We start from the raw sequence: 26,603 nt of genomic DNA, 5'->3' as shown, positions 1-26,603 counted from the left end.
GAATATTAAAGGAAGTAAAAGACAAAGTATAAAAACTCTGACCACATTTTTTAGAAAGTTCTTGGAGAGCAGCACTTCCTCAGAGGTACAAACATCAACATCTTGGTTTCAGTTCTGGTTAGCAGTAATCTGAAACCAAGACAACAGTGAACAATAAAATGGTATAAAATACCGACAGGTTGTTTAGGTAAGACACATATGCAACAGTTAGGTATCTTTATTTCGAAACGTTTCGCCTACACAGTAGGCTTCTTCAGTCGAGTACAGCAAAGTTGAAAGAAGCAGAAGATACTTGAAGACGATGTAATCAGTCCATCACCCTTAAAGTTTTGAGGTGGTCAGTCCCTCAGTCTGGAGAAGAGTATTGTTCCATTGTCTGGAATAATATGGAGTTGAAGTAACGAACGAACGAAAGTTCAGGTAAGATCCCAAATGGGATGAGCGGGGAAGACGGGACAGACGAAGAGCAGTGCTGGAGAGGAGTGTTCTTAGTCGTAGAAATAGAGCCAGGGCTTAACCCAGCAGCGAGGCGATCGTGGGACAGATATTGAGAAGAGAAATTCAGGCTCTTCTGTTGGGACTCCGGTGGGGTGAGCGGGAAGGAAGGGACATGCGACGTTTAGAGCTAGAGAGGAGTGTAGAACTGAGTTGAAGTGATAGGATGGAGCCTTATATAGCGCCAGGAGATGAGACGTAGTTCACTAGTGGAGTAAGAATGTAGACACTGAGAGGTCAGGTCCCTCTCAAATCCAGCCTTTCTCACTAGTAGAGGTTGTTGAAGTGGTTCCAAGTCTGTACCAAGATACCCTTGTGTTGCAGTGTCTGTAGGTAGTAGTCGTTTTGATAAGGACCTGCCTCGCATGGGCCAGTGGGCCTTCTGCAGTGTTTCTCCATTCTTAGGTTCTTATGTTCTTATATGGGAATCTTATGTTCTAACTTCCTAGCAACTATCAAGAATTAGATTAGCTTACATAATCTTACCTGTTTACCTGTAGAGGTAGACAGGTAGAGTGGTAGTCAATACCACTACTACTACTACTACTACTACTACCACTAGTGAACATCGAAATGGTACCTCACTAGTATTACACCTCACTCTGAGCCTTTATATACCCTCTGTGTCCATGTATTGTTTGTAATGGCTTGATAAAGCTCCTGGAGAGCGAAACGTTGCCACAATAAATGTCACATTAGTTGCACTTGTGTCCTTTTACTTTACATATTGTCGGTAATTCTACCAACTTTATGTTCATGTAACTATATATGCAACTTGGCATTTAATGTTATGAATAAATTAAAATTTCACAATATGGCAATCGGGGAAGGAAATCAGTCGTTTAACAAATAGTGATTCATTTATTTTATATTTTTATTATGTACAGTAAGTGCTCTTATTAAGGTAATCTCCAGCGTGTGTGATTCTTTGCAAAATACAACTGAAAAAAGGTGCATCCAGAATTTAATAGGACATATGATGCAGGCCTTAGATGTTCTATTCACTTCGATTTATTTCAATTGCATTTGCAAATAAATTGCACTATATAGAGGAGTTTTATAAGGGAGCTGATTGTACAAAGCGACAGATGCATAAACCTAGATTTTCAGAACTCCTATAAGGTTTTCAGTTGTGACGGCCCATAGTGCAGACGCATGTGAGAGGTAGGCAGTGTAGACTACAAAAGCCTATAAAAAATACAACAAAATCCTTAGGTATATTGATATATCATCGCTATTTAAATTGGAGACTGTAATATTCAAAGTGTTCGGTGGGTTGGTGGTTTATTAGTGAGGAAACACAAGTATCTCCTGAAATGAGTCTTTGCCAAGTGATGTCACGGTTCTTTAGTTAAAAATCATCTGGTTTACATGTGCTATGCACAGATGATTCACGAAGGGGTTCTGGGGCAGGTGCTGGGAGGAGTCCTAGGCTTGGTGAGGATACAGGAGGAGAGGGCTAGCACACTGCCTTGAGAACACAACACAGTGTATCACAGGTTCTGACGTGGCCGCGGAATGTGACGTGGCTCTCCACCCAACCTTGTCAACGTCATTCCCTCGAGTGACTCACCCCCACTGCCGTGACACCTGTGTTGTGTACGGTGTGTGAGCACCACCACCACCTGTGTTTTGTACGGTGTGTGAGCACCACCACCACCTGTGTTGTGTACGGTGTGTGGGGACAAGCACCTCCACCTGTGTTGTGTATGGTGTGTAAGGACAAGCAAGCACCACCACCTGTGTTGTGTACGGTGTGTGAGGACAAGCACCTCCACCTGTGTTGTGTATGGTGTGTAAGGACAAGCAAGCACCACCACCTGTGTACGCAAAAGACAAAATAAGTTTCTAATTTTCTGTCCATTTTCCATCACTGTAAAAATAATAAAATAAAAGTTATCCCTGCAAACAATGAAACTTCTAGTAGAGTGTGGGAAGGAGTCGTCAGTGGTCACAGTGTGGGAAGGAGTCGTCAGTGGTCACAGTGTGGGAAGGAGTCGTCAGTGGTCACAGTGTGGGAAGGAGTCGTCAGTGGTCACAGTGTGGGAAGGAGTCGTCAGTGGTCACAGTGTGGGAAGGAGTCGTCAGTGGTCACAGTGTGGGAAGGAGTCGTCAGTGGTCACAGTGTGGGAAGGAGTCGTCAGTGGTCACAGTGTGGGAAGGAGTCGTCAGTGGTCACAGTGTGGGAAGGAGTCGTCAGTGAACTTGTCACAAAGAACTTAAACCTTATCCTCTTAACAGGAAATTTCTCGGTCTACATTAAGTTCAGTTATCCTTAATTATACTAGCTTGTTGTCTTTCAATCAGTATAAACCATTTATACCACAACGGCAATAAATCCAACATAGACAGGAAAAAAATTTGACTTGTGGACAGAAAACGGGGATCCAGTGAGCACGTAATAGTCAGTTAATTTCAGCTTAAGATTCGTGAAGTCACCAATTTAACTGACTTAACAACAGTAAAATATTCACTGTTATTAAGAGGGTGGGCTAAAAATAATTGTTGCGACTTACGCTGCACCTTGCACCGTACAACCATGATTTATCATCATTTTCGTTTTTTTTTTATCGTAGTTTCATCTGAATTTTAACGCTCTACTTTCCTTTAATAAAGATTAGTTTATGTTTTTGTTTTTTTTCTATTTTTATTTTTGATATGGGAGAAACTAAACTAAATCTGTCACAATAACACACGTAATAAAAATGTTATCATTATTGTTAGTTTTCTTTTTATAGTTATACTTTATTTTGAACGCTTCAGATACATGAAAAAAAATGTGTTTTCTTTGCTTTTCAATAAACTTTCAAGTTCACAAGAAACAGGTGATATCTTAATAAGCAAAATAACCAGTGAAAAAAATAGTTCAATTTCAAGCATTTATTTCTCACATTATGAAGGAGTGTTAAGCGATTTAGTCAGGTCACATGTCAAGAAAACTTTCTTGTTAGGTGAAGGGGAACTTTGTCAACATAGTTTATAATCCTCACAAATTATATTGATTATAAATTAATCTAATTTATATAACCCTGAACTTATATTCACATTTCAGTTAATACTATTTTTTGTGTGCTGCAAGATTCGATTATATTACGTTCAACTGTTGACCTGCTTGATACAACCTTCTCAGCTGTTTCATAGTCAATTGGGTGGTTAAAATCTTTCACATGAATAAACAGACCATTAGACTCTTGTCCAGTTCTAATGCTACATTTATGTTTTTTGTAATCATAATTTAAGATTTACACTTTCAAACTGCTGCTATAGTGACCAGTTCACTCTCACGTTACATAAATCATAATTACAAAGATGGTAAAACTGTTTAGAGTATTTTTTCACATTCCACAATCCATATGCATAATTCGTTCCAAGCTATCAGCAGTGTTGGGAAATTTAGATGGAAGGGGAAACATCCCCACCATTTATGCCGAAAGTGATGCTGGGGTCTTAGGTAAGCACCCTGAGGGAAGGGTTGCTCCCTCCCAGAGAAGAGGCCCCTGCCCCTTAGGCACGAAGCACGCACACCACACCACCGCGTCAAGGTAACCCAGCGTCCAGGTGTCAGCGTAGGAGTCAAGAGGACCAGGAGCTAAGTCAGCATCACAAGGAAAAATACAGATATCTGCCTCGGATGGAAAATATAAAAAGGTGAAACGGGAGTATTAGTGTCAGTCACCTTATCGAAAGTTGAGGTGGAAGGAATGCCATGCTGTCTTCTGACTGTATATTATGAATTAGACACATGTGATAATAGTACTTATGTGTACCCGTGGCTCAATAAACTTACCTATGAGCTCTCTGTCTCAGAGAAGAGACGTACAAGACTTTGTTGTAGCATTATCCACGCTCTTCGTCAGATCCAAGTGAGCTCCCTTCGTAATCCTATAGGAGCTCTCTTTGATCTCGAATTTATCGCCTCGTAAATGACTGATGGCTCCAAGGAACAATATATTTTTGAGTCTACTTATGCACACCATAAACGTTATTATTACTTTACTTCCTAAGACCACCTTTCTTCGCCTTTGGCATTCCTTCCCTCGGTGAAAGCATCGGCAGTTTTCAAAGCAGTTTATAACATTTTATTTTTTTTTTGTTTCACATTCTCTAGTTTAACGATGATCTGAATTGTCTGAAAACTTTTTTTTTTTGTCTTGCATGAATTATTAAACACGCTATGTTAGTGTTTACACACGTTCACTGATCTTTAGTTTCAACACCAGTTATGCTCGTCGTTCGTTAGTTTTAACTTCCTTTACGTTCACTAATCGTTAGTTTCAACGTCAAGTTGCGTTCATTATTCAGTGTTAACTCAGTTACGTTCACTACTCGTTGGTTTCAAGGTGAGCTGTTCGCTACTCGTTGGTTTCAAGGTGAGTTACATTCACTACTCGTTAGTACAAAATCTCTCGGTTACAGTTTCAAAACCCGTTATTTTTAACTAAGTCAGTAACCGAGTCTCATTATATGATGCATTTATTAGGTCCAGTAAAAAAAAAAAAAAAGGAAGTAGCTTACTTCTCTGTGTGTTTTTTCCTATGTTCAACTAACATAATTTCTCTGGCGAGATAACATATTTTGCATTTACTTAAGAAGATAAAGGATGCAGAGTAAGCCTTTAAGGTTAACGCTGCGCTCTGTATAGAGCTTTATAAAGCGTTATGTATCACCTACCCCTGTTCCTTCTACTTTAATGATCCTAGTGAAGTATCCCCTTTGATCTTTCTCCTCAAGAATCATTTCCCGTTACTCTTGTATACTTGTTATTTACTAGGCATAATTAAGTCCCGTTAGTATCATTGGAGAGTCGTTAACATTCTTTTTTTTTTAATATGTAGACAATTTACTTGAGATATTAGGTAGTTTCAAAAGTCTTTAGTTTCATAACCCCTTATTTCTAGTTACGATATTTTTAAGTCCGATGCGTGAGTTTGTGAGTCTAGCACATCCATCCCTTGAGGTTCTAAACTCTGGGTCTCAGTGCTTGAAGATTATGAAGGTCCCCTGTCTGCCAATCTCTTTAAAACTATTGTTATGAAAAACACCTCATTACTTTATAGTGATCTCGACAGCAGTATACTATGTGAGAGACCTGAACTCTGCTGTTTTCATCCAACTCAATCCCTGTTCTTCTTCCAGCCTTCCTCTAACTCCCATATATGACTACAAAAATATACTATCTCATCTTTGTATTGTAATTAAAGTAACCGCTCTGCTAAATTTAACAACTCTATATTATTGTGATTTTTATCATGAATTAAATGAATAAATTTTAAGTACAGTATAGGTTAAGTTTTTGCCCGAGATGCTATGCATTCTCTGGGTCTTCAGTTCATTGTATACCCTGTGTAGTAATACTGAAATTGAGATTCGTACCTGCGTTTGTATTTGACCAACATTAATAACCTCCACACGTGTTATAGCGAATTGTCTTACCAAAACTCCCAGCAAATTGTTCTTGCAAAAGTTCTACTATTAGTTATAAGTAGTCGAGTCTAGTTATCTGTTATTTTAAGGCTGCCCGAAATACTCTGCATAACCAGGAGATTTCAGTGAATTATGTCATTAAAGTTACCTTTTCTGTACCGACTATAAATCATTCTTTATAGAAATAAATTTTATATTATTTTATTTTAAAGCATATGAGTTTGGAAGTCCAGGAAGTGTTGTCACAGTAAGGGTAGCAGCCACGAGTGTTGTCACAGTAAGGGTAGCAGCCACGAGTGTTGTCACAGTAAGGGTAGCAGCCACGAGTGTTGTCACAGTAAGGGTAGCAGCCACGAGTGTTGTCACAGTAAGGGTAGCAGCCACGAGTGTCACAGTAAGGGTAGCAGCCACGAGTGTTGTCACAGTAAGGGTAGCAGCCACGAGTGTTGTCACAGTAAGGGTAGCAGCCACGAGTATTGTCACAGTAAGGGTAGCAGCCACGAGTGTTGTCACAGTAAGGGTAGCAGCCACGAGTGTTGTCACAGTAAGGGTAGCAGCCACGAGTGTTGTCACAGTAAGGGTAGCAGCCACGAGTGTTGTCACAGTAAGGGTAGCAGCCACGAGTGTTGTCACAGTAAGGGTAGCAGCCACGAGTATTGTCACAGTAAGGGTAGCAGCCACGAGTATTGTCACAGTAAGGGTAGCAGCCACAAGTATTGTCACAGTAAGGGTAGCAGCCACAAGTATTGTCACAGTAAGGGTAGCAGCCACGAGTATTGTCACAGTAAGGGTAGCAGCCACAAGTATTGTCACAGTAAGGGTAGCAGCCACAAGTATTGTCACAGTAAGGGTAGCAGCCACAAGTATTGTCACAGTAAGGGTAGCAGCCACGAGTATTGTCACAGTAAGGGTAGCAGCCACGAGTATTGTCACAGTAAGGGTAGCAGCCACGAGTATTGTCACAGTAAGGGTAGCAGCCACAAGTATTGTCACAGTAAGGGTAGCAGCCACGAGTATTGTCACTGTAAGGGTAGCAGCCACAAGTATTGTCACAGTAAGGGTAGCAGCCACAAGTATTGTCACAGTAAGGGTAGCAGCCACAAGTATTGTCACAGTAAGGGTAGCAGCCACAAGTATTGTCACAGTAAGGGTAGCAGCCACGAGTATTGTCACAGTAAGGGTAGCAGCCACGAGTATTGTCACAGTAAGGGTAGCAGCCACGAGTATTGTCACAGTAAGGGTAGCAGCCACAAGTATTGTCACAGTAAGGGTAGCAGCCACAAGTATTGTCACAGTAAGGGTAGCAGCCACGAGTATTGTCACAGTAAGGGTAGCAGCCACGAGTATTGTCACAGTAAGGGTAGCAGCCACAAGTATTGTCACAGTAAGGGTAGCAGCCACGAGTATTGTCACAGTAAGGGTAGCAGCCACGAGTATTGTCACAGTAAGGGTAGCAGCCACAAGTATTGTCACAGTAAGGGTAGCAGCCACAAGTATTGTCACAGTAAGGGTAGCAGCCACGAGTATTGTCACAGTAAGGGTAGCAGTCACATGTATTGTCACAGTAAGGGTAGCAGCCACAAGTATTGTCACAGTAAGGGTAGCAGCCACAAGTATTGTCACAGTAAGGGTAGCAGCCACGAGTATTGTCACAGTAAGGGTAGCAGCCACGAGTATTGTCACAGTAAGGGTAGCAGCCACAAGTATTGTCACAGTAAGGGTAGCAGCCACGAGTATTGTCACAGTAAGGGTAGCAGCCACAAGTATTGTCACAGTAAGGGTAGCAGCCACGAGTATTGTCACAGTAAGGGTAGCAGCCACGAGTATTGTCACAGTAAGAGTAGCAGCCACGAGTATTGTCACAGTAAGGGTAGCAGCCACAAGTATTGTCACAGTAAGGGTAGCAGCCACGAGTATTGTCACAGTAAGGGTAGCAGCCACGAGTATTGTCACAGTAAGAGTAGCAGCAACGAGTATTGTCACAGTATGGGTAGCAGCCACGAGTATTGTCACAGTAAGGGTAGCAGCCACGAATATTGTCACAGTAAGGGTAGCAGCCACAAGTATTGTCACAGTAAGGGTAGCAGCCACAAGTATTGTCACAGTAAGGGTAGCAGCCACGAGTATTGTCACAGTAAGGGTAGCAGCCACAAGTATTGTCAAAGTAAGGGTAGCAGCCACAAGTATTGTCACAGTAAGGGTAGCAGCCACAGGTATTGTCACAGTAAGGGTAGCAGCCACAGGTGTTGTCACTGTTAGGGTAGCAGCCACGAGTATTGTCACAGTAAGGGTAGCAGCCACGAATATTGTCACAGTAAGGGTAGCAGCCACAAGTATTGTCACAGTAAGGGTAGCAGCCACAAGTATTGTCACAGTAAGGGTAGCAGCCACGAGTATTGTCACAGTAAGGGTAGCAGCCACAAGTATTGTCAAAGTAAGGGTAGCAGCCACAAGTATTGTCACAGTAAGGGTAGCAGCCACAGGTATTGTCACAGTAAGGGTAGCAGCCACAGGTGTTGTCACTGTAAGGGTAGCAGCAACAAGTATTGTCACAGTAAGGGTAGCAGCCACGAGTATTGTCACAGTAAGGGTAGCAGCCACAAGTATTGTCACAGTAAGGGTAGCAGCCACAAGTATTGTCACAGTAAGGGTAGCAGCCACAAGTATTGTCACAGTAAGGGTAGCAGCCACGAGTATTGTCACAGTAAGGGTAGCAGCCACAGGTATTGTCACAGTAAGGGTAGCAGCCACAAGTATTGTCACAGTAAGGGTAGCAGCCACAAGTATTGTCAAAGTAAGGGTAGCAGCCACTAGTATTGTCACAGTAAGGGTAGCAGCCACTAGTATTGTCACAGTAAGGGTAGCAGCCACAGGTGTTGTCACTGTAAGGGTAGCAGCAACAAGTATTGTCACAGTAAGGGTAGCAGCCACAGGTATTGTCACAGTAAGGGTAACAGCTACAGGTGTTGTCACTGTTAGGGTAGCAGCCACGAGTATTGTCACAGTAAGGGTAGCAGTCAGAAGTGTTGTCACAATAAGGGTAGCAGTCAGAGGTGTTGTCACTGTAAGGGTAGCAACCACAGGTGTTGTAACTGTAAGGATAGCAGCCACAGGTGTTGTCACTGTAAGGGTAGCAGCCACAGGTGTTGTCAATGTTAGGGTAGCAGCCACAGGTGTTGTCACTGTTAGGGTAACAGCCATAGGTGTTGTCACTGTAAGGGTAGCAGCCACAGGTGTTGTCACTGTAAGTGTAGCAGCCACAGGTGTTGTCACTGTAAGTGTAGCAGCCACAGGTGTTGTCACTGTAAGTGTAGCAGCCACAGGTGTTGTCACTGTAAGTGTAGCAGCCACAGGTGTTGTCACTGTAAGGGTAGCAGTCACCTACTGGTTTAGGTTCCATGCAGGCAACACCCCTCCCGCCACCTCCTCCCAGGGAGGTACTGGGACTGTACACCGGGTGTAGATCAACACTGCGACAAGCGTCACCTTACAACAGCCTGTGTGAGCGTCAAAGCTGAGCTTTGACACACACGCGGAATAAAGGGTAAACGTGGGCCTCACGTGTCAGCTTCCAAGAACTAGGCTGCTCCTTGCTTCTGGACACCCGCCGTAACAGCGCCCTCCAGCAGCCTCTCTGCTCCTGAACTTAGAGTAAGAACAATAAGATAAATCCATCTTTGCACACATTATTTTGCTTTCGACTTCCTTCTTTTCCAGAGGCGACCAGAATGGCTTGGCCTTACTTTTATTTTGGTAATAGAATTCTGTTGAGGAATACGACATTTTTGTCGTGTTGCAAATGCGTTTGGATTTTTTGTGAATTAGTCGTTGGTAGGAAAAATGTGTAGAGCAAACAGGTGGGCGAGGCTGAGCGGGCAGGAGCGAGGAGCCCAAGGGCTCCAGGACAGCCAATTAGTGAGAAGGGACGAAGGTATTGTGCTGGATTGTACTCGAGACTCTCAGGTAAACTTGCCAAGCAAACTCGTCAAGTAAACTAGTGCAGGATTGCCCCCCACTTGCCGTCCGCTGGTCACTCTGGCCGCTCTCCTGCCTCCGCCTTCACCAAGCCGCCAAAGCCGCCCTTCGCTGCCTCCGCTGTAATTTACCGTCATATTTCCTTTTCTTGGCGAACTCTAGGCAGGTTGTTGGCCCTTACCGCTCCCTGCTATAATGGTGAAGACCCGGTGATGGGAGGGCCAGCTGCCTGAAGCCAGACGCTCCCACACACACACTCGAGTGCTCACTCGCTTTTGCACAAGTCCGGGCCCTCATACATGTGATTTCATTAAGCAAACAGCCAGTGTGAGGCCGTGACAACAGACGTTAGGGATAGCAGGGCTCTGGACACTGGTGATCGGTGTCCCTCCCACGGCACCAGCACACACGCCCACCAGCGCACACGCCCACCAGCGCACACGCCCACCAGCACACACGCTCACCAACACACGCCCAGCACCCGCTCATCAGCACACGTAAGCCAATAAACACGCCCTCCAGCACCCACCCAACAGCTCACACCCACCTCACAAACCCATCAGTACCGATTCAGGAAAAGGCTACAAATGAACCTGGGCAAATTGTAGGATTAGTCAGACAAGTGGCTATTGGAATTCAACCCCAGTAAATGCAAGGTTATGAAAATTGGGAAAGGGGTAAGAAGAACGGACACTGAGTATAGCCTCAGGAAAATAGGATGCCAACCTTATTCAAGGAAAATGCCTTTGGGTAAGCATGGTGCCAAGCACATCGCCCCTGAGACGAGCGTTCGTTTAATAAATCTAAGACTAGCTGTTAGAAATCTTAACAAAGAGTCATTCATGGCCTTATATATGACATATCAGGGACCCTTCTTGGAGATAGCAGCTTCAGCATGTGGCACTCTTCTGATAAAGCATATTAAGAAACTGGAGAAAGTGCAGAGGAATACATTGAGAAGAGACTTGTTTCAGAGCTAAGGGAAATAGCCTATGAGGGAGCTGACGATATTAGATAGAAGAATCAGGGGAGACGTGATAACGACGTACAAAATACTTAGATGATTTGATAGGGCGAACAAGGATAGGCTATTACAGAGGCGGGTAACGAACATTAGAGCACAGTAGGAAGCTAAAGACACAGATGAGTCACAGGGATATCAGGTGTTATTTAGCTTTGAAAGTGGTCAGGGAGTGGAATGACCTGCAAGAAGAATTAATGAGAGGAGGCTGTATGCATAGTTATAAGAATAAGTATGAGAGGGCCCACGAGGCTGAGAGAGAGTAAACCTAGCAAGTGGCAAGAGGCAGGTCCACAGCACCAGCAGCCGAGTGAACATTAAAATGGTATAAAATACCGACAGATTGTTAGGTAAGATATTGTTTCAGACAACGGAACAATGCTCTTCTCCAGACTGAGGGACTGACCACCTCAAAACTTTAAGGGTGATGGACTGATTACATCGTCTTCAAGTATCTTCTGCTTCTATCAACTTTTCTGTACTCGACTGAAGAAGCCTACTGTGTAGGCGAAACGTTTCGAAATAAAGATACCTAACTGTTGCATATGTGTCTTACCTAACAACCAGCAGCCGAGACTCGACGCCGGTAACCACATACATGCGAATATTATTACGTGAACACACACGCGCGGTTGCACACACACACACACACACAAAAAAAAAAACACACACACACAGTCCTGGGACCAGTGCTATTCTTGGTATAAGTGAACGCTATGATGGAAGGGATAGACTCAGATGTGTCCCTGTTTACAGATGATGTGAAGTTAATGAGGAGAATTAAATCAGACGCTGACCAGACAGGTCTACAAAAAGACCTGGACAGCCTGGACGCGTGGTCCAGCAACTGGCTCCTAGAATTTAACCCCGCCAAATGCAAAGTCATGAAGATCGGAGAAGGGCAAAGAAGACCGCAGACAGAGTATAGGCTAGGCGGCCAAAGACTGCAAACTTCACTCAAGGAGAAAGATCTAGGGGTGAGTATAATACCGAGTACGTCGCCAGAAGCACACATTAACCAGATAACAGCTGCGGCATATGGGCGCTTGGCAAACCTGAGAATAGCGTTCCAGTACCTCAGTAAGGAATCGTTCAAGACTTTATACACTGTATACGTCAGGCCCATGCTTGAGTACGTAGCACCGGCTTGGAACCCACAGCCGGTCAAACACGTCAGGAAATTAGAGAAAGTGCAAATGTTTGCAACAAAGCTGGTTCCAGAGCTAAGGGGAATGTCCTACGACGAAAGGTTAAGGGAAATCGGTCTGACAACACTGGAGGACAGGAGGGTCAGGGGAGACATGATAACGACATACAAAATACTGCGTGGAATAGACGAGGTGGACAAAGACATGATGTTCCAGAGATGGGACACAGAAGCAAGGGGTCACAATTGGAAGCTGAAGACTCAGATGAGTCAAAGGGATGTTAGGAAGTATTTCTTCAGCTACAGAGTTGTTAGGAAGTGGAATAGTTTGGCAAGCGAGGTAGTGGAGGCAGGAGCCATACATAGTTTTTAAGACGAGGTATGATAAAGCTCATGGAGCAGGGAGAGGGAGGACCCAGTAGCGGTCAGTGAAGAGGCGGGACCAGGAGCTGTGTCTCGACCCCTGCAACCACAATTAGGTGAGTACAATTAGGTGAGTACACACACACACACACACACACACACACGATAAAGCTTATACAGCAGGGAGTGGACCTAGCAGCGACCAGCGAAGAGGCGGGGCCAGGAGCTGTGAAACGACCCCTGCAACCACAGGTAGGTGACAGTACACAATAGGTGACTACAAATAGGTGAGTATACACACACACAAGGGGTGAATGTGTAGGTGCTCTGCCCACCCATGACAGCAAGAGCGCCTCATTACGTGTATAACCCTCAAAATACGAAGGATTCACAGAAGCTCCCAGGAGATAGGCGAGCACTGCCACGTACTCTGGCTCAGAGGACGATACTCAGGTCCTGGGTCACCCTGGGTGCTGGATGGAGGCGGCAAGGAACTGCCGACGGTGGGACGGTGGGAGGAGATACAACGGGAGGACGGTGGGACGGGGTGGACGACGGGAGACGAGCGGTGAGGAGGATGAACAATAGGGTGTTGGGAAGGGAAGGGAAGGAAGGAACAACTGGTGATGTTTACATTATTATAACCTACCTTCCATATCTGGCAACTGTGAGAAGAACATATATTCTCCAGATTTAGTGAGCAGTGAACACAGTTTAAAAGCTTTTATAACCGAGGTAAAATGTTGGCTCTCTATATCATAACAGCTACATATATAGCAACAAACCCGGTCGGTATGTGTGTATGTGAGGAGAGGAGGGGAGGGGAGGGGAGGGGAGGGGAGGGGATGGGATGGGATGGGATGGGATGGAATGGGATGGGATAGCGTGTCTGATGAGTATAGGCATTTTTTTGTGTCCAAATACAATACAAATAAAAGGGTGATGACACATTGGCAGTTTGCCCAAGGATCTTCTCTCCTTTTTTCTTCACACAAGAGGCCTCGCTGGCCATCTTTTTATAAGCAGCCACACTCACGCTTCTGTTTAAATTAAATATAGAATTAAAATATTAGTGTGATTTTTATCGTCACGAACAAAGATGCTTGGCCGTGTGTGTGTACTCATCTAATTGTGGTTGCAGGGATCGAGACTCAGCTCCTGGCCCCGCCTCTTCACTGATCGCTACTAGGTCCTCTCTCTCTCTCTCTCTCTCTCTCTCTCTCTCTCTCTCTCTCTCTCTCTCTCTCTCTGCTTCCTGAGATTTGTCATACCTCGTCTTAAAACTATGTATGGTTCCTGCCTCCACTACATCACTTACACAAATAACCCGCACATAAAAGAGAGAAGCTTACGACGACGTTACGTTTCGTTTCGGTCACAGTGTGACTTTGTCAATGGTCCAAGTCGGACCGAAACGTCGTCGTAAGCTTCTCTCTTTTATGTGCGGGTTATTTGTGTATCGTTCCAGTCACGGTATTGTGCCTTTTTGTTATTTACTACTTCACTTGCTAGGCTATTCCACTTCCTGACGACTCTGTGACTGAAGAAATACTTCCTAAAATCCCTCTGACTCGTCTGAGTCTTCAGCTTCCAATTGTGACCCCTTGTTTTTGTGTCCCATCTCAGGAACATAATGTCTCTGTCCACCTTATCTATTCCACGCAGTATTTTGTATGTCGTTATCATGTCTCCCCTGACCCTCCTGTCCTCCAGTGTCGTCAGTCCGATTTCCCTCAACCTTTCTTCGTAGGACATTCCCCTGAGCTCCGGAACTAGCCTTGTTGCAAACCTTTGTACTTTCTCTAATTTCTTGACGTGATTGACCAGGTGTGGGTTCCAAACTGTGCTGCATACTCCAGTATGGGCCTGACGTACAGTGTACAGTGTCTTGAATAATTCCTTACTAAGGTATCGGAACGCTATTCTCAGGTTAGCCAGGCGCCCATATGCTGCAGCAGTTATCTGGTTAATGTGTGCCTCCGGAGACATGCTCGGTGTTACGGTCATCCCAAGATCTTTCTCCTTGAGTGAGGTTTGCAGTCTTTGTCCACCTAGCCTATACTCTGTCTGCGGTCTTCTTTGCCCTTCCCCAGTCTTCAAGACTTTGCATTTGGCAAGGTTGAATCCGAGAAGCCAGTTGCTGGACCACGTGTCCAGCCTGTCTAGGTCTCTTTGTAGTCGAGACTGATCCTCGTCTGATTTAATTCTTCTCATTAACTTCGGATCATCCGCGAACAGGGACACTTCAGAGTCTATCCCTTCCATCATGTCATTCACATATATCAAAAATAGCACTGGTCCTAGGACTGACCCCTGTGGGACCCCGCTTGTCACAGGCGCCCTCTGTGATACCTCATCACGTACCATGACTCGTTGTTGCCTCCCTGTCAGGTATTCTCTGATCCATTGCAGTGCCCTTCCTGTTATACGCGCCTGATCCTCCAGCTTCTGCACTAATCTCTTGTGGGGAACTGTGTCGAAGGCCTTCCTGCAGTCCAGGAAAATACAATCAACCCACCCCTCTCTCTCGTGTCTTACTTCTGTTACCTTGTCACAAAACTCCAAAAGGTTTATAACACAGGATTTGCCTTCCATGAATCCGTGCTGGTTGTCGTGTATGTGTACTCACCTAATTGTACTCACCTAATTGTGGTTGCAGGGGTCGAGACTCAGCTCCTGGCCCCGCCTCTTCACTGATCGCTACTAGGTCCTCTCCCTCTCTGCTTCCTGAGCTTTGTCATACCTCTTCTTAAAACTATGTATGGTTCCTGCCTCCACTACTTCACTTGCTAGGCTATTCCACTTCCTGACGACTCTATGACTGAAGAAATACTTCCTAACGTCCCTGTGACTCGTCTGAGTCTTCAGCTTCCAATTGTGACCCCTTGTTTCTGTGTCCCATCTCTGGAACATCCTGTCTCTGTCCACCTTGTCTATTCCCCGAAGTATCTTGTATGTCATTATCATGTCTCCCCTGACCCTTCTGTCCTCCAGTGTTGTCAGTCCGATTTCCTTCAACCTTTCCTCGTACGACATTCCCCTGAGCTCTGGAACTAGCCTTGTTGCAAACCTTTGTACTTTCTCTAACTTCCTGACGTGCTTGACCAGGTGTGGGTTCCAGACTGGTGCTGCATACTCCAGTATGGGCCTAACATACACAGTGTACAGTGTCTTGAACGATGTGTGTATGTGCGTGTGTGTGTGTGTGTGTATGTGTGTATGTGTGTGTGTGTGTACACTTACCTATTTGTACTCACCAATTAGTGGTTGCAGGGGTCGAATTTCAGCTCCTGGCTCTCTTCTCTTAACTTGCCACTCTCCAGGTTTAACCCCTCATAGCCTCGTGGGCCTAGTGTACCTCCTCTTAGAACTATGTCTGTTTCCACCACTTCCTCACCATGATCATTCCACTTTCCTACCACTCTGACATTGAAGAAATACATCCTAACATCCCTGTGGCTCGTTTGTGTCTTGAACTTCCAGGCGTGTCCCTCGGATTTCCGTTTCTCGCTTCTCAAACAGTCTAAGTGTACCCTATCAATTTCCCTGAGTACTTTGCATGCTGTTATCATGTCTCCCCTGGTTCTGTCCTCCAATGTCGTTAGAATATTTTCCGTTACTCTCTCCACGTGGTTCTTGCCTCTTAGCTCTGGAAAGCCTTGTTGCATACTGCTACATTTTTTTTTTAGTTTCTTAACATGCATTTTCATACTGGTGCTGCGTAATCCAAGACGGACCTGACCAGTGTTGTATGAAGGACCTGGAAAGACTGTAGAGATTCCTGAAGGCTTCTCTTCGATTTCCAGATGAGCAGTTTGTCCCTGTCTACCCTATCAATTGGTCTCAGTATTTTGAACGTCATTATCCTGTCACCCTGGTTCTTCTGTCCTCCAATGTCGTGAGGTTTAGCTTCTTTGGTCTCCTCAGAGTTCATACCCATTAACCCTGTGACTGGTCTTGTTGTTAACTTCGGCACTGTTTCCCCTACTTCTTGCCATGCTTTATCTAGTGTGGGTTCCATTCTGGTTCTGCATACTCCATGTTAGTTTTAGCATATGCCGTGTTGTGAATGACTCCTTGTTAAGATTCCTGAAAGTTGATCTTGGATTTGCCAGATGCGTGTTTGCTGGGGAGGCAATCTGGTTGATGTATACACTTGTCACACTTGCCCATTTCGACACCTCTTCCTGGAAAATAACTAGTTGTTTAATTCCTGTTAAGCATTGCTTGATCTACTGTACTGTCTTCCCTGTTATTCCTGCTTGCTCCTCTAATTTTTATCCCACTCTTTTGTATGGTACTGTATCGAACGCCTCATACTGTCCAAAAATATGCACGCCATCCATTCCGCTCTCTCATGTCTCACGTCCACTTAATTAAGAACATAAGAAAGAAGGAACACTGCAACAGGCCTACTGGCCCATGCGAGGCAGGTCCAAGTCTCCTACAGGCTTAAGCCAATGCCCCAACCTAGTCAGGTCAGGTCACATTCACCAAAGGAACACGGGAACTGATCTAGTAGTACAAGCTAATTAGGTCCAACTCACACCCACCCACACCCACTCATGTATTTATCTAACCTACCTTTAAAACTACACAACGTTTTAGCCTCTATAACTGTACTTGGGAGTTTGTTCCACTCATCCATAACTCTATTACCAAACCAGTACTTTCCTATATCCTTCCTGAATCTGAATTTTTCCAACTTAAAACCATTGCTACGAGTCCTGTCTAGGTTAGATATTTTCAGCACGTTATTTACATCCCCTTTATTTATTCCTGTCTTCCATTTATACACCTCAATCATATCCCCCCTGGTTCTACGCCTTTCTAGAGAGTGCAGATTCAGAGCCCTCAGTCTATCCTCACAGGGAAGATTTCTGATATATGGGATCAACTTTGTCATCCTCCTATGTATGTTTTCCAGAGCATTTATATCCATTCTGTAATACGGTGACCAAAACTGTGCAACATAATCTAAATGAGGCCTAACCAAGGATATATAGAGTTGAAGAACAACCTGAGGACTCCTATTATTTATACCTCTTGATATGAAGCCAAGGATTCTGTTAGCTTTATTGCGAACACTTATGCACTGTTGTCCTGGTTTCAGATTACTGCTAACCAGAACTCCTAAATCTTTTTTGCAATCCGTAATATTAAGATCTACATTATTTAGTTTATATGTGGCATGATTATTTTCCTGTCCAACATTTAGAACTTTGCATTTGTCTATATTAAACTGCATCTGCCACTTCTCCGACCACTGCATCAGTCTATTCAAATCATCCTGGAGTGCTCTAATGTCCTCGTCAGAATGAATTCGACGGCCTATTTTGGTGTCATCGGCAAACTTGCTTATGACGTTCTTTATGCCCTCATCAATGTCGTTTATGTAGATTGTGAACAACAGGGGGCCCAACACTGACCCCTGTGGAACACCGCTCGTGACGCTTCCCCACTCTGATTTCTCCCCATTTATGCAAACTCTCTGCTGCCTATTTGTCAACCATGCCTCTATCCAGGAAAAAATTTCTTCTCCTAGTCCATGTGCCTTAATTTTCCTCAATAGTCTCTGATGTGGGACCCTGTCAAAAGCCTTACTGAAGTCCATATACACAATATCATATTCATTACCATGATCTACCTCCTCAAACACCTTAGTGAAAAAAGTTAATAAATTCGTAAGGCAGGAACGCCCCTTTGTAAAGCCATGCTGAGATTCGTTGATTAATTTATGCTTTTCAAGGTGGCTATGAACTGCCTCGGCAATTATTGATTCCATAAATTTTCCCACTATAGAGGTTAGGCTTATTGGTCTATAGTTCGAAGCTAAGGACCTGTCACCTGCTTTGAAAATAGGTATCACATTTGCCATTTTCCACTTATCTGGCACCATGCCAGTCTGTAGTGGTATGTTGAAAAGATTACCCAGAGGTTTGCTAAGCTCCTCTTTACATTCCTTTAGAACCCTTGCATACAGTTCATCAGGGCCTGGGGATTTGTTAGGTTTTAATTTATCTATTTGCCTATGGACCATGTCACGTGTGCCCCTAATCGTGCATAGTTTATCATCATCCTGTTCTACATAATTTATTATTTCTGGAATATCGCTAGTATCTTCCTGTGTAAAAACTGAGAGGAAGTATGTGTTAAAAATTCTACACATTTACTTATCACTGTCCATGAGCTGACCCAAGTAACTTTTGAGTGGGCCTATCTTGTCCCTGATCTTACTTCTGTATACCTGAAAGAATCCTTTTGTGTTAGTCTTCGATTCTCTTGCAACTTTAACCTCATAATCTCTTTTTGCTTTTCTTATTCCCTTTTTTATTTTTATCTTTAACTGAATATATTTTCTTAATTGCACCTCTCCTCTTTTGATTTGCCTATATATGCCTCTCTTTTGACCACTGAGATGTTTTAATCTATTGTTCATCCATTTAGGATCATTTTTGCTTGATCTGATTTCCCTATTTGGAACATAAGTTGTCTGAGCAGCTAGAACTATGCCCTGGAAAACGTCATATCGGCAATCATCACCACCTACCTGACGCATAGTCAGGTCATTCCAGTTCAGCCTACCCAAGTAATTTTTCAGTCCTATGAAATCAGCCAAGTGGAAGTCAGGGACAGAGACTTGATTGCCATTATTAGAGGAATTCCATGTTATATTAAAACTGAGTGATTTGTGATCACTTTCCCGAAGCTTATCATTAACCTCAAGATTATTAATTAGCGTTTCCCTGCTGGCAAGAACCAAGTCAAGCAGGTTATTTCCTCTAGTTGGCTCTGTCACAAACTGTTTTAAAAAACATTCCTGAATCGTATCAAGAAAGTCACTTGACTCTAAATTTCCTGTCAGATTGCTCCAGTCATAAATTGATTAATGAATCTCAGCACGGTTTTACCAAGGGGCGTTCCTGTCTTACGAATTTACTTTCTTCACTAAGGTGTTTGAGGAGGTAGATCATGGTAATGAATATGATATCGTGTATATGGACTTCAGTAAGGCTTTCGATAGAGTTCCACATCAGAGGCTATTGAGGAAACTTAAGGCACACGGAATAGGAGAGATTTTTTCCTGGGTAGAGGGATGGTTGACAAATAGGCAGCAGAGAGTTTGCATCAATGGGGAGAAATCAGAATGGGGGCACGTCACAAGCGGTGTTCCACAGGGGTCAGTGTTGGGTCCCTTGTTGTTCACAATCTACATAAACGACATAGATGAGGGAATAAATAGCGACATGAGCAAATTTGCTGATGACACCAAAACAGGCCGTCCAATTCATTCTAATGAGGACATTAGTGCACTCCAGGATGATTTGAATAGAGTGATGCAGTAGTTGGAGAAGTAGCAGATGCAGTTTAATATAGACAAATGCAAAATTCTAAATGTTGGCAGGAAAATAACCATGCCACATATAAAATAAATAATGTAGATCTTAATTTTATGGATTGTGAAAAGTATTTAGGAGTTCTGGTTAGCAGTAATCTGAAACCAAGACGACAGTGCATAAGTGTTCGCAATAAAGCTAACAGAATCCTTGGCTTCATATCAAGAAGTATAAATAATAGAAGTCTTCAGGTTGTTCTTCAACTCTATATATCTTTGGTTAGGCCTCATTTAGATTATGCCTCACAGGTCTGGTCACCGTATTACAGAATGGATATAAATGCACTGGAAAACGTACAAAGGAGGGTGACAAAGTTGATCCCATGTATCAGAAATCTTCCCTATGAGGATAGACTGAGGTCCCTGAATCTGCACTCTCTAGAAAGGCGTAGAATTAGGGGGGGGGATATGATTGATGTGTATAAATGGAAAACAGGAATTAATAAAGGGGATGTAAATAGCGTGATAAAAATATCTAGCCTAGACAGGACTCGCAGCAATGGTTTTAAATTGGAAAAATTCAGATTCAGGAAGGATATAGGAAAGCACTGGTTTGGTAATAGAGTTGTGGATGAGTGGAACAAACTCCCGAGTACCGTCATAGAAGCTAAGACCTTGTGTAGTTTTAAAAACAAGTTGGATAAATACATGAGTGGGTGTGGGTGGGTGTGAGTTGGACCTAAGTGACGTGTCTGACCTCACAAGGTCAGTGAGGTCAGACGGTCAGTGAGCTTAAGGTCACTAGGTCAGTGAGCCTAAGCCTGTAGGGGAATTGGACCTGCCCCGCATAGGCCAGTAGGCCTGTTGCAATGTTCCTTCTTTCTTGTGTTCTTATGTGTGTGTGTATATATATATATATATATATATATATATATATATATATATATATATATATATTTTTTTTTTTTTAACACACCAGCCGTATCCCACCGAGGCGGGGTGGCCCAAAAGGAAAAACAAAAGTTTCTCCTTTCACATTTAGTAATATATACAGGAGAAGGGGTTACTAGCCCCTTGCTCCTGGCATTTTAGTCGCCTCTTACAACACGCATAGCTTACGGAGGAAGAATTCTGTTCCACTTCCCCATGGAGATAAGAGGAAATAAACAAGAACAAGAGCTAGTAAGAAAATAGAAGAAAACCCAGAGGGGTGTGTATACATATGCTTGTACATGTATGTGTAGTGTGACCTAAGTGTAAGCAGAAGTAGCAAGACGTACCTGAAACCTTGCATGTTTATGAGACAGAAAAAACACCAGCAATCCTACCATCGTGTAAAACAATTACAGGCTTACGTTTTACACTCACTTGGCAGGACGGTAGTACCTCCCTGGGCGGTTGCTGTCTACCAGCCTACTACCTACATATATATATATATATATATATATATATATATATATATATATATATATATATATATATATATATATATATATATATATAGTTTTGTGTCATTCCAATACACGTGTGCTAGATGTGTTAAGTGCTGCGGGTTTGGAGTTAACAAGTAGTACAGGGTTGGTAACTCTCGAGACGACTGTGGGCCCAGTGAATGACCTTGAAAATTGCACTGCGACCTGCAGGCCACTACACCCATATTGCCTGTGTCTAGCGAGGTGAATATCCCTTCCTTGTCCCTTCTCCTTCCTCGATTTGGAACTCAGCCGTTCGCCTCTATTTGCTTGTGGTCTAGAGGCTTTTTTTTTTTTTTTTTTTTGTTTTTTTTGGGTTTTTTTTTTTTTTTTTTTTTTTTTCCAGACCACATGGGTGCTTGAGTGCCCGTGTCCTCTGTGCCGCACTCCGCTCATCTTGCGAGTGTCTCCTGTGTGCCTGCCTGCCTGCTGCAAGCAGGTGTCCGGGTGGTTGGCGCGGGCTTGGCGAGCACAGTCAAGCAAGCTTGAGGGCAGCACTAAAAGCTAGCCAGAACAAGCTAAGGCAGCCTGCAGTTATAGCTGTCCTAGGGCCCAGCATGTTTGTGTATACGTTCTGCAGTGCTGCTGGCATACCAGTGTTTCCTGTAGTGGCTTGAGAACAATTTGACGAGCATTGCAGTGCTGACATTTTGAGTGGGACATGCCAGAGGTTCACTTATAAACATAGTAAGCTTGTGGTGATTGGCTTGTACACAGTGAACATTCATCTGTCATACGTGTGCTAGAAGTGTTAAGTGCTGCTTTCCCCAACAGTTAATTGTCATTTGTAAGCCTGTATTAAGACTTTAAAAGGCTCAGAGTGTACTTCAGTGTAGTGACTCCTTACATTTGATAAATCAGTGTAATACATGCTCTGCTCAGTGTAACTGAACTATTAAATACGGTTACATAATTAAGTTGCTTGTCCTAGTGTCATTGCTGTGTTTTCTAATACATTTTCTCGTTCAGACTGAAACTTTACTGCTAAATTCCCAGTAATATTTCAAATTGCAGTGTTCATCTGTGGTGTGAGTGTGTAACTTATGCTTTGTATTTTTACTGTGAACAAGCTTACTGCTGCATAATGTTCAGTTTCATGAATACTTTCTTACTTGAGTAATTCGGTTACCTTTCAACTGTGTTAAGCAAGAGTCAGCCTGTTAACATCTATGTTCCTTGCCATCTCATCTAGTGGGTCTAGCGCCTAGTTAAAATTGTAATAGTAACAATTTGCAATCATTATACTTCTAGTTATACATTGTGTAAATTGTTTTAGACTATTTGATCAACTGGATTGTAGTGTTTAACTTCTGATACACCAATTTAATGACTGCAGACACGCACTGACACATAATAAACACATTAAAACGCTGGTAACTCCAGAAGCTGGGCCTAGTGTGTGACCTTGAGAAGTTGAGTGTGTTTATTACGACCAGCGGTGTACCACTCTCACCTATATTTACATCAACAAAAGTGTATTCTAAGTGATAAAGTGTACACTTGGTGTACTTGGTAACACTTGTCATACATAGTAACGCGTGTGTAAGTGAGATTGTTTAGGTACTGGTTCATCTATCTACAGCTGCACACTTATGCTTGCATACATGTATAACATAGTAACGTGTGAGTTACCCAGGATGGACCAAGGAAGTCAACCAGAGTGATTTATCTCATTGTCATTGTAACATTACCTAGTTTTTTTTTTTTTTTTTTTTTTTTTTAGTAATTCTGTTTACAATCTATGGTTGGGGTAAGAGGTTGTCTTCAGCGTTCATTGTGATGTCTGCTATATTATTATTTCAGTGAGGTACATTAGGTGGCAGTAGCCTGAACTATCTCAAGTGGAAGTTATCATTTGAACCTCATGTTTAATGTGATGTATGTCAGAATTCTAATTTTATGCTCAATATTACCTACTTTCTCTCTCTCTCTCTCTCTCTCTCTCTCTCTCTCTCTCTCTCTCTCTCTCTCTCTCTCTCTCTCTCTCTCTCTCTCTCTCTCTCTCTCTCTCTCTCTCTCTCTGTTCATCTTTGTAATTTGTGATATGGTGTAAGACCTCGCCTGTACCATCCATTATATCATTATATGTACCATATTATTAACACACATACAAGAGGTCTCTGAGTGTGTTTTTGGTGGGGTGTGTGTCGTATTGAGTGGTGGTGGTCTGGGTTGAGTATGGTTGGAGGTGTTCATTGAACTTGAGCACTTGTGTCTTGTGATCTATTTTGGACTTCTGACTTTGTAGTGAATATTTGCTCTTGCATAAGCTATAAGGGAAAGATAAGCGAGGAATTCTTGTGTTGTGAGTCTTACACCAGATATCATCACTGGCAAACATGGCAACTGTCATAGAGGAACCTATTTCTGCAGGTGATGGAAATGATGATAGCTTCCAGACCTTTAAAAGTAAACAAAAGAGAAAAAGTGAGAAAGGGCTAGAGCGTCGACGTAGTCAGACTCACTTGACTCGTACACAATGTGATACTAAACGTCCTTGGTGCACAGAGGCTGCAAGAAGTCTTTCTTCAAAGGAAGAATGTGTTAAGCTGAACTTCCCTGACAACACCCCGCTGCCTGCTAAGTGTGCATGGCTAATGGAAGCTGTAAACAAGCATCCTAACTCAAGGATCCAATTTAGGAAAAACACACACAACTTTGTGTTTGTGGAACAGAATAAAGAGCTGATCAATGATCTACTTAGTACACCTTATGGGGATATTAAGCTGCTCCGACCTCAATCAGACACTCACCACTTTAAAAAATGGGTCAGTATCATAATCTTTGGATACCCTCTCTGCATGGACCCATCCCATCTGACTCTAAGTGAGCATATCATCAAGCCTAAAAGACTTAAAGGAAAATCCCAAATTATTGCCAGTTGGGTGGGTCCTGTGCCCCTCCCCCGGAATATCTGGGTGCATGGTTTACGTTTCCTAAACATCGAAGTGTACCTACCCCCTAAACGTAGGTGTTACAAATGCCAGCACTATGGCCATGTTGCAGTAGACTGTGGAATACTACATTCTTGGTGTGGTAAGTGTGCTGGGAAACATTCCACTAGAGAATGCACAGTAGGCCCTGACAGCCAAAAATTTAAGTGTATTAACTGTAAAGAAGTTGGGGTTACAGTTTCCCACAAGGACTGCAGTCAGAACCCAAACAACCTTCGAGGTAAACCTGATAACAGTCCTTTAATGGTAACTGAGGATGGGGCCATCCAGTCTACCACAGCCAGATCTGAGACTGAACCTCTGCAAAGTGTGCAAGAACCCCACCTCACTGCAAACAATTCTGGTGATACCAGAATGCCATCACACACACCAGCTGTGGAGGAGCTAGCCATCCCTGCTAGCACATATGGAACTACTGGTCTGCCACTACAGATACCTATGGCTACACCTGAATATGGGGATGAGTTTGTCATTTCTCCCAATACACACAACTACAACAGTCAGACGGACACCACACAGGTAACCTCCCTGGAAATTGGAGATGAGTCAGATGCACAGGACCTACCTGCAATGAATGATGAAACAGAGAACACTAATGTAACCATGGTACCTGTTAAGGTGATAGGTGTTAAAGGAAGCACTAACCCAGAAGTGCCATCCTCCGGAGAGGCATTGGATTCGCCTGACCTTCCTCATATTATAACAAATTTCCAGAAAAAAATTGAGCATCTTGAACAGATCCTGACAAGTTTAATAAATATATGTAATCAGGATGATGCTCTTGAGCATGGTGATGATGTCAAAAGTGCAGCAATCTCCGTTCAGCTTCCAGCAATTTGTGAGAAAGAAGCCCATAACTCTTGCCTTCAAAACTTGCCTCATAACTGGCTGCCAAAATGCCGAAAAATGCTTAAAAATAAAGGTTCTGAAGATAAAGACGTACAAACTATGCTATTTGCTCTTAAGTGTCTGCACACTGCAGTCAAAGCATAATAGTTTTACCATCTTATGAGCAAGAGATTGTAATAACTCACTACAATGGATACATTACAAATCTTTTCATGGAACATTGCTTCCATCAGGAAGCGGTTGCCTGACTTACATCATATTAGTGCAACCAAGAATATTGATGTCATCTGTTTGCAGGAATGTAGATTGAAAGATGGAGCACCTCCACCAAACTTGCCTGGATATGCAGCTTATAACCTAAGGTCAACCAACTGTTGTGTGATGTATGTCAGAAAGAACTTGCCACATTCACTCCTTTCCTTGCAGAGTCGAGTTAACATGCAGTATCATGGTGTCAAAGTATATGCAGGCGATTTTTCCATAAACATTTTTAATCTCTATGCCCCAGCGAACCAGCTTCGACCTGATGCTTTACCAGATCGCATCAATAGTGAACCTACCATCATTCTTGGAGATTTTAATGCCAGACATAAGAATATTGGTGGGTCTATTACAAACACCAATGGAACTAAACTAGTGAGATTGCTGAATGAGCATGATAATGTTCGAATTGTGGGCACTACTGAGCCTACTCACATATATGGTGGCATACTAGATCTGTGTCTTGGATTTAATACATCATATACGATGCATGACTCTGTCATAGTTGATGATCTTCTATCTGATCACTTCCCAAGACTAACAACTGTCAATCTTGATCACATCTCCAGCAATCAAGGAGCTAAATACAGAAGGAGGAAACTTATTCTCAAACCAGAACACAGAGACAACTTTATTAACCACTTGGATCAATGGTATAAGAATTACGAGCCCACTGGCACACAAAAATTTAATGATGATTTAATTACCACTATTGAGAGTGTTCTCACAGATCAAGTGGGCAGGAATAGGAAACAAAGACCCTCCACTATAAATAACAATAAAAACCAATGTAAATACTATAATGATCCACAGCTGCGCAATCTAACACATGCAGCTAGGAGGATTGGTAAAGCATACCGTGAATGTAGAACCCCAGACCTGCTCAGAACGTTCCAAGCTGCACTAACAAATGCAAGGAATAGAAAGGAAGAACTTAGGCAACAGGAATGGGAACAGTTTGTTAGTGGATTAAATAGGTCCACCCCTTTGAGTTTGGCTTGGAAAGGTATAAATAAAATAACCAGGAAAAAGACTGGCAATGTTGCTCATCCCTTTCCTCTTGAAAAAGCAAATGACCTCATAAATGACTGGTCCAAAACATCCAGGCATGAAAGCCTTCCATCTCATATTAGAAAAAATTTAGAGAGTACTTCTGAAGAAATGTTGAAACTGATTAATTTTATGAGCCAAAATATTGATGAGAGTGATTGCCTCTTTACCGAGTATGAATTAGATAATGCATTAACCAAAGGTCGATCAACTGCTCCTGGAGAGGATGGTATAACCTATGATATTCTCAGAACTC

At 43.0% G+C, this 26,603-nt stretch overlaps 1 protein-coding gene across 4 annotated transcripts in view; it reads left to right on the top strand.

The window, feature by feature from the left end:
* Positions 1 to 2,139: 2,139 nt before the first annotated feature.
* The window catches only part of LOC138850986 (uncharacterized), a 115,957-nt gene continuing 91,493 nt past the window's right edge, over positions 2,140 to 26,603 (top strand). For 2 of the 4 annotated variants that reach the window (XR_011393367.1, XM_070095554.1), the window contains exon 1: positions 2,140 to 2,207. Coding sequence is in view for 2 of the 4 variants with exons in the window: in XM_070095554.1 (XP_069951655.1) it covers positions 2,205 to 2,207 (3 nt within the window). In the remaining 2 variants the exon portion in view is untranslated. Of the gene's footprint in view, positions 2,320 to 26,603 lie in introns of all 4 variants that reach the window. The other 2 variants (XM_070095570.1, XM_070095560.1) reach the window with 2 other exon arrangements.

The sequence above is a fragment of the Cherax quadricarinatus genome, chromosome 4, assembly GCF_038502225.1.
Source record: "Cherax quadricarinatus isolate ZL_2023a chromosome 4, ASM3850222v1, whole genome shotgun sequence".
NCBI lineage: Eukaryota > Metazoa > Arthropoda > Malacostraca > Decapoda > Parastacidae > Cherax > Cherax quadricarinatus.
This window is presented reverse-complemented; position numbering and strand designations above follow the sequence as displayed.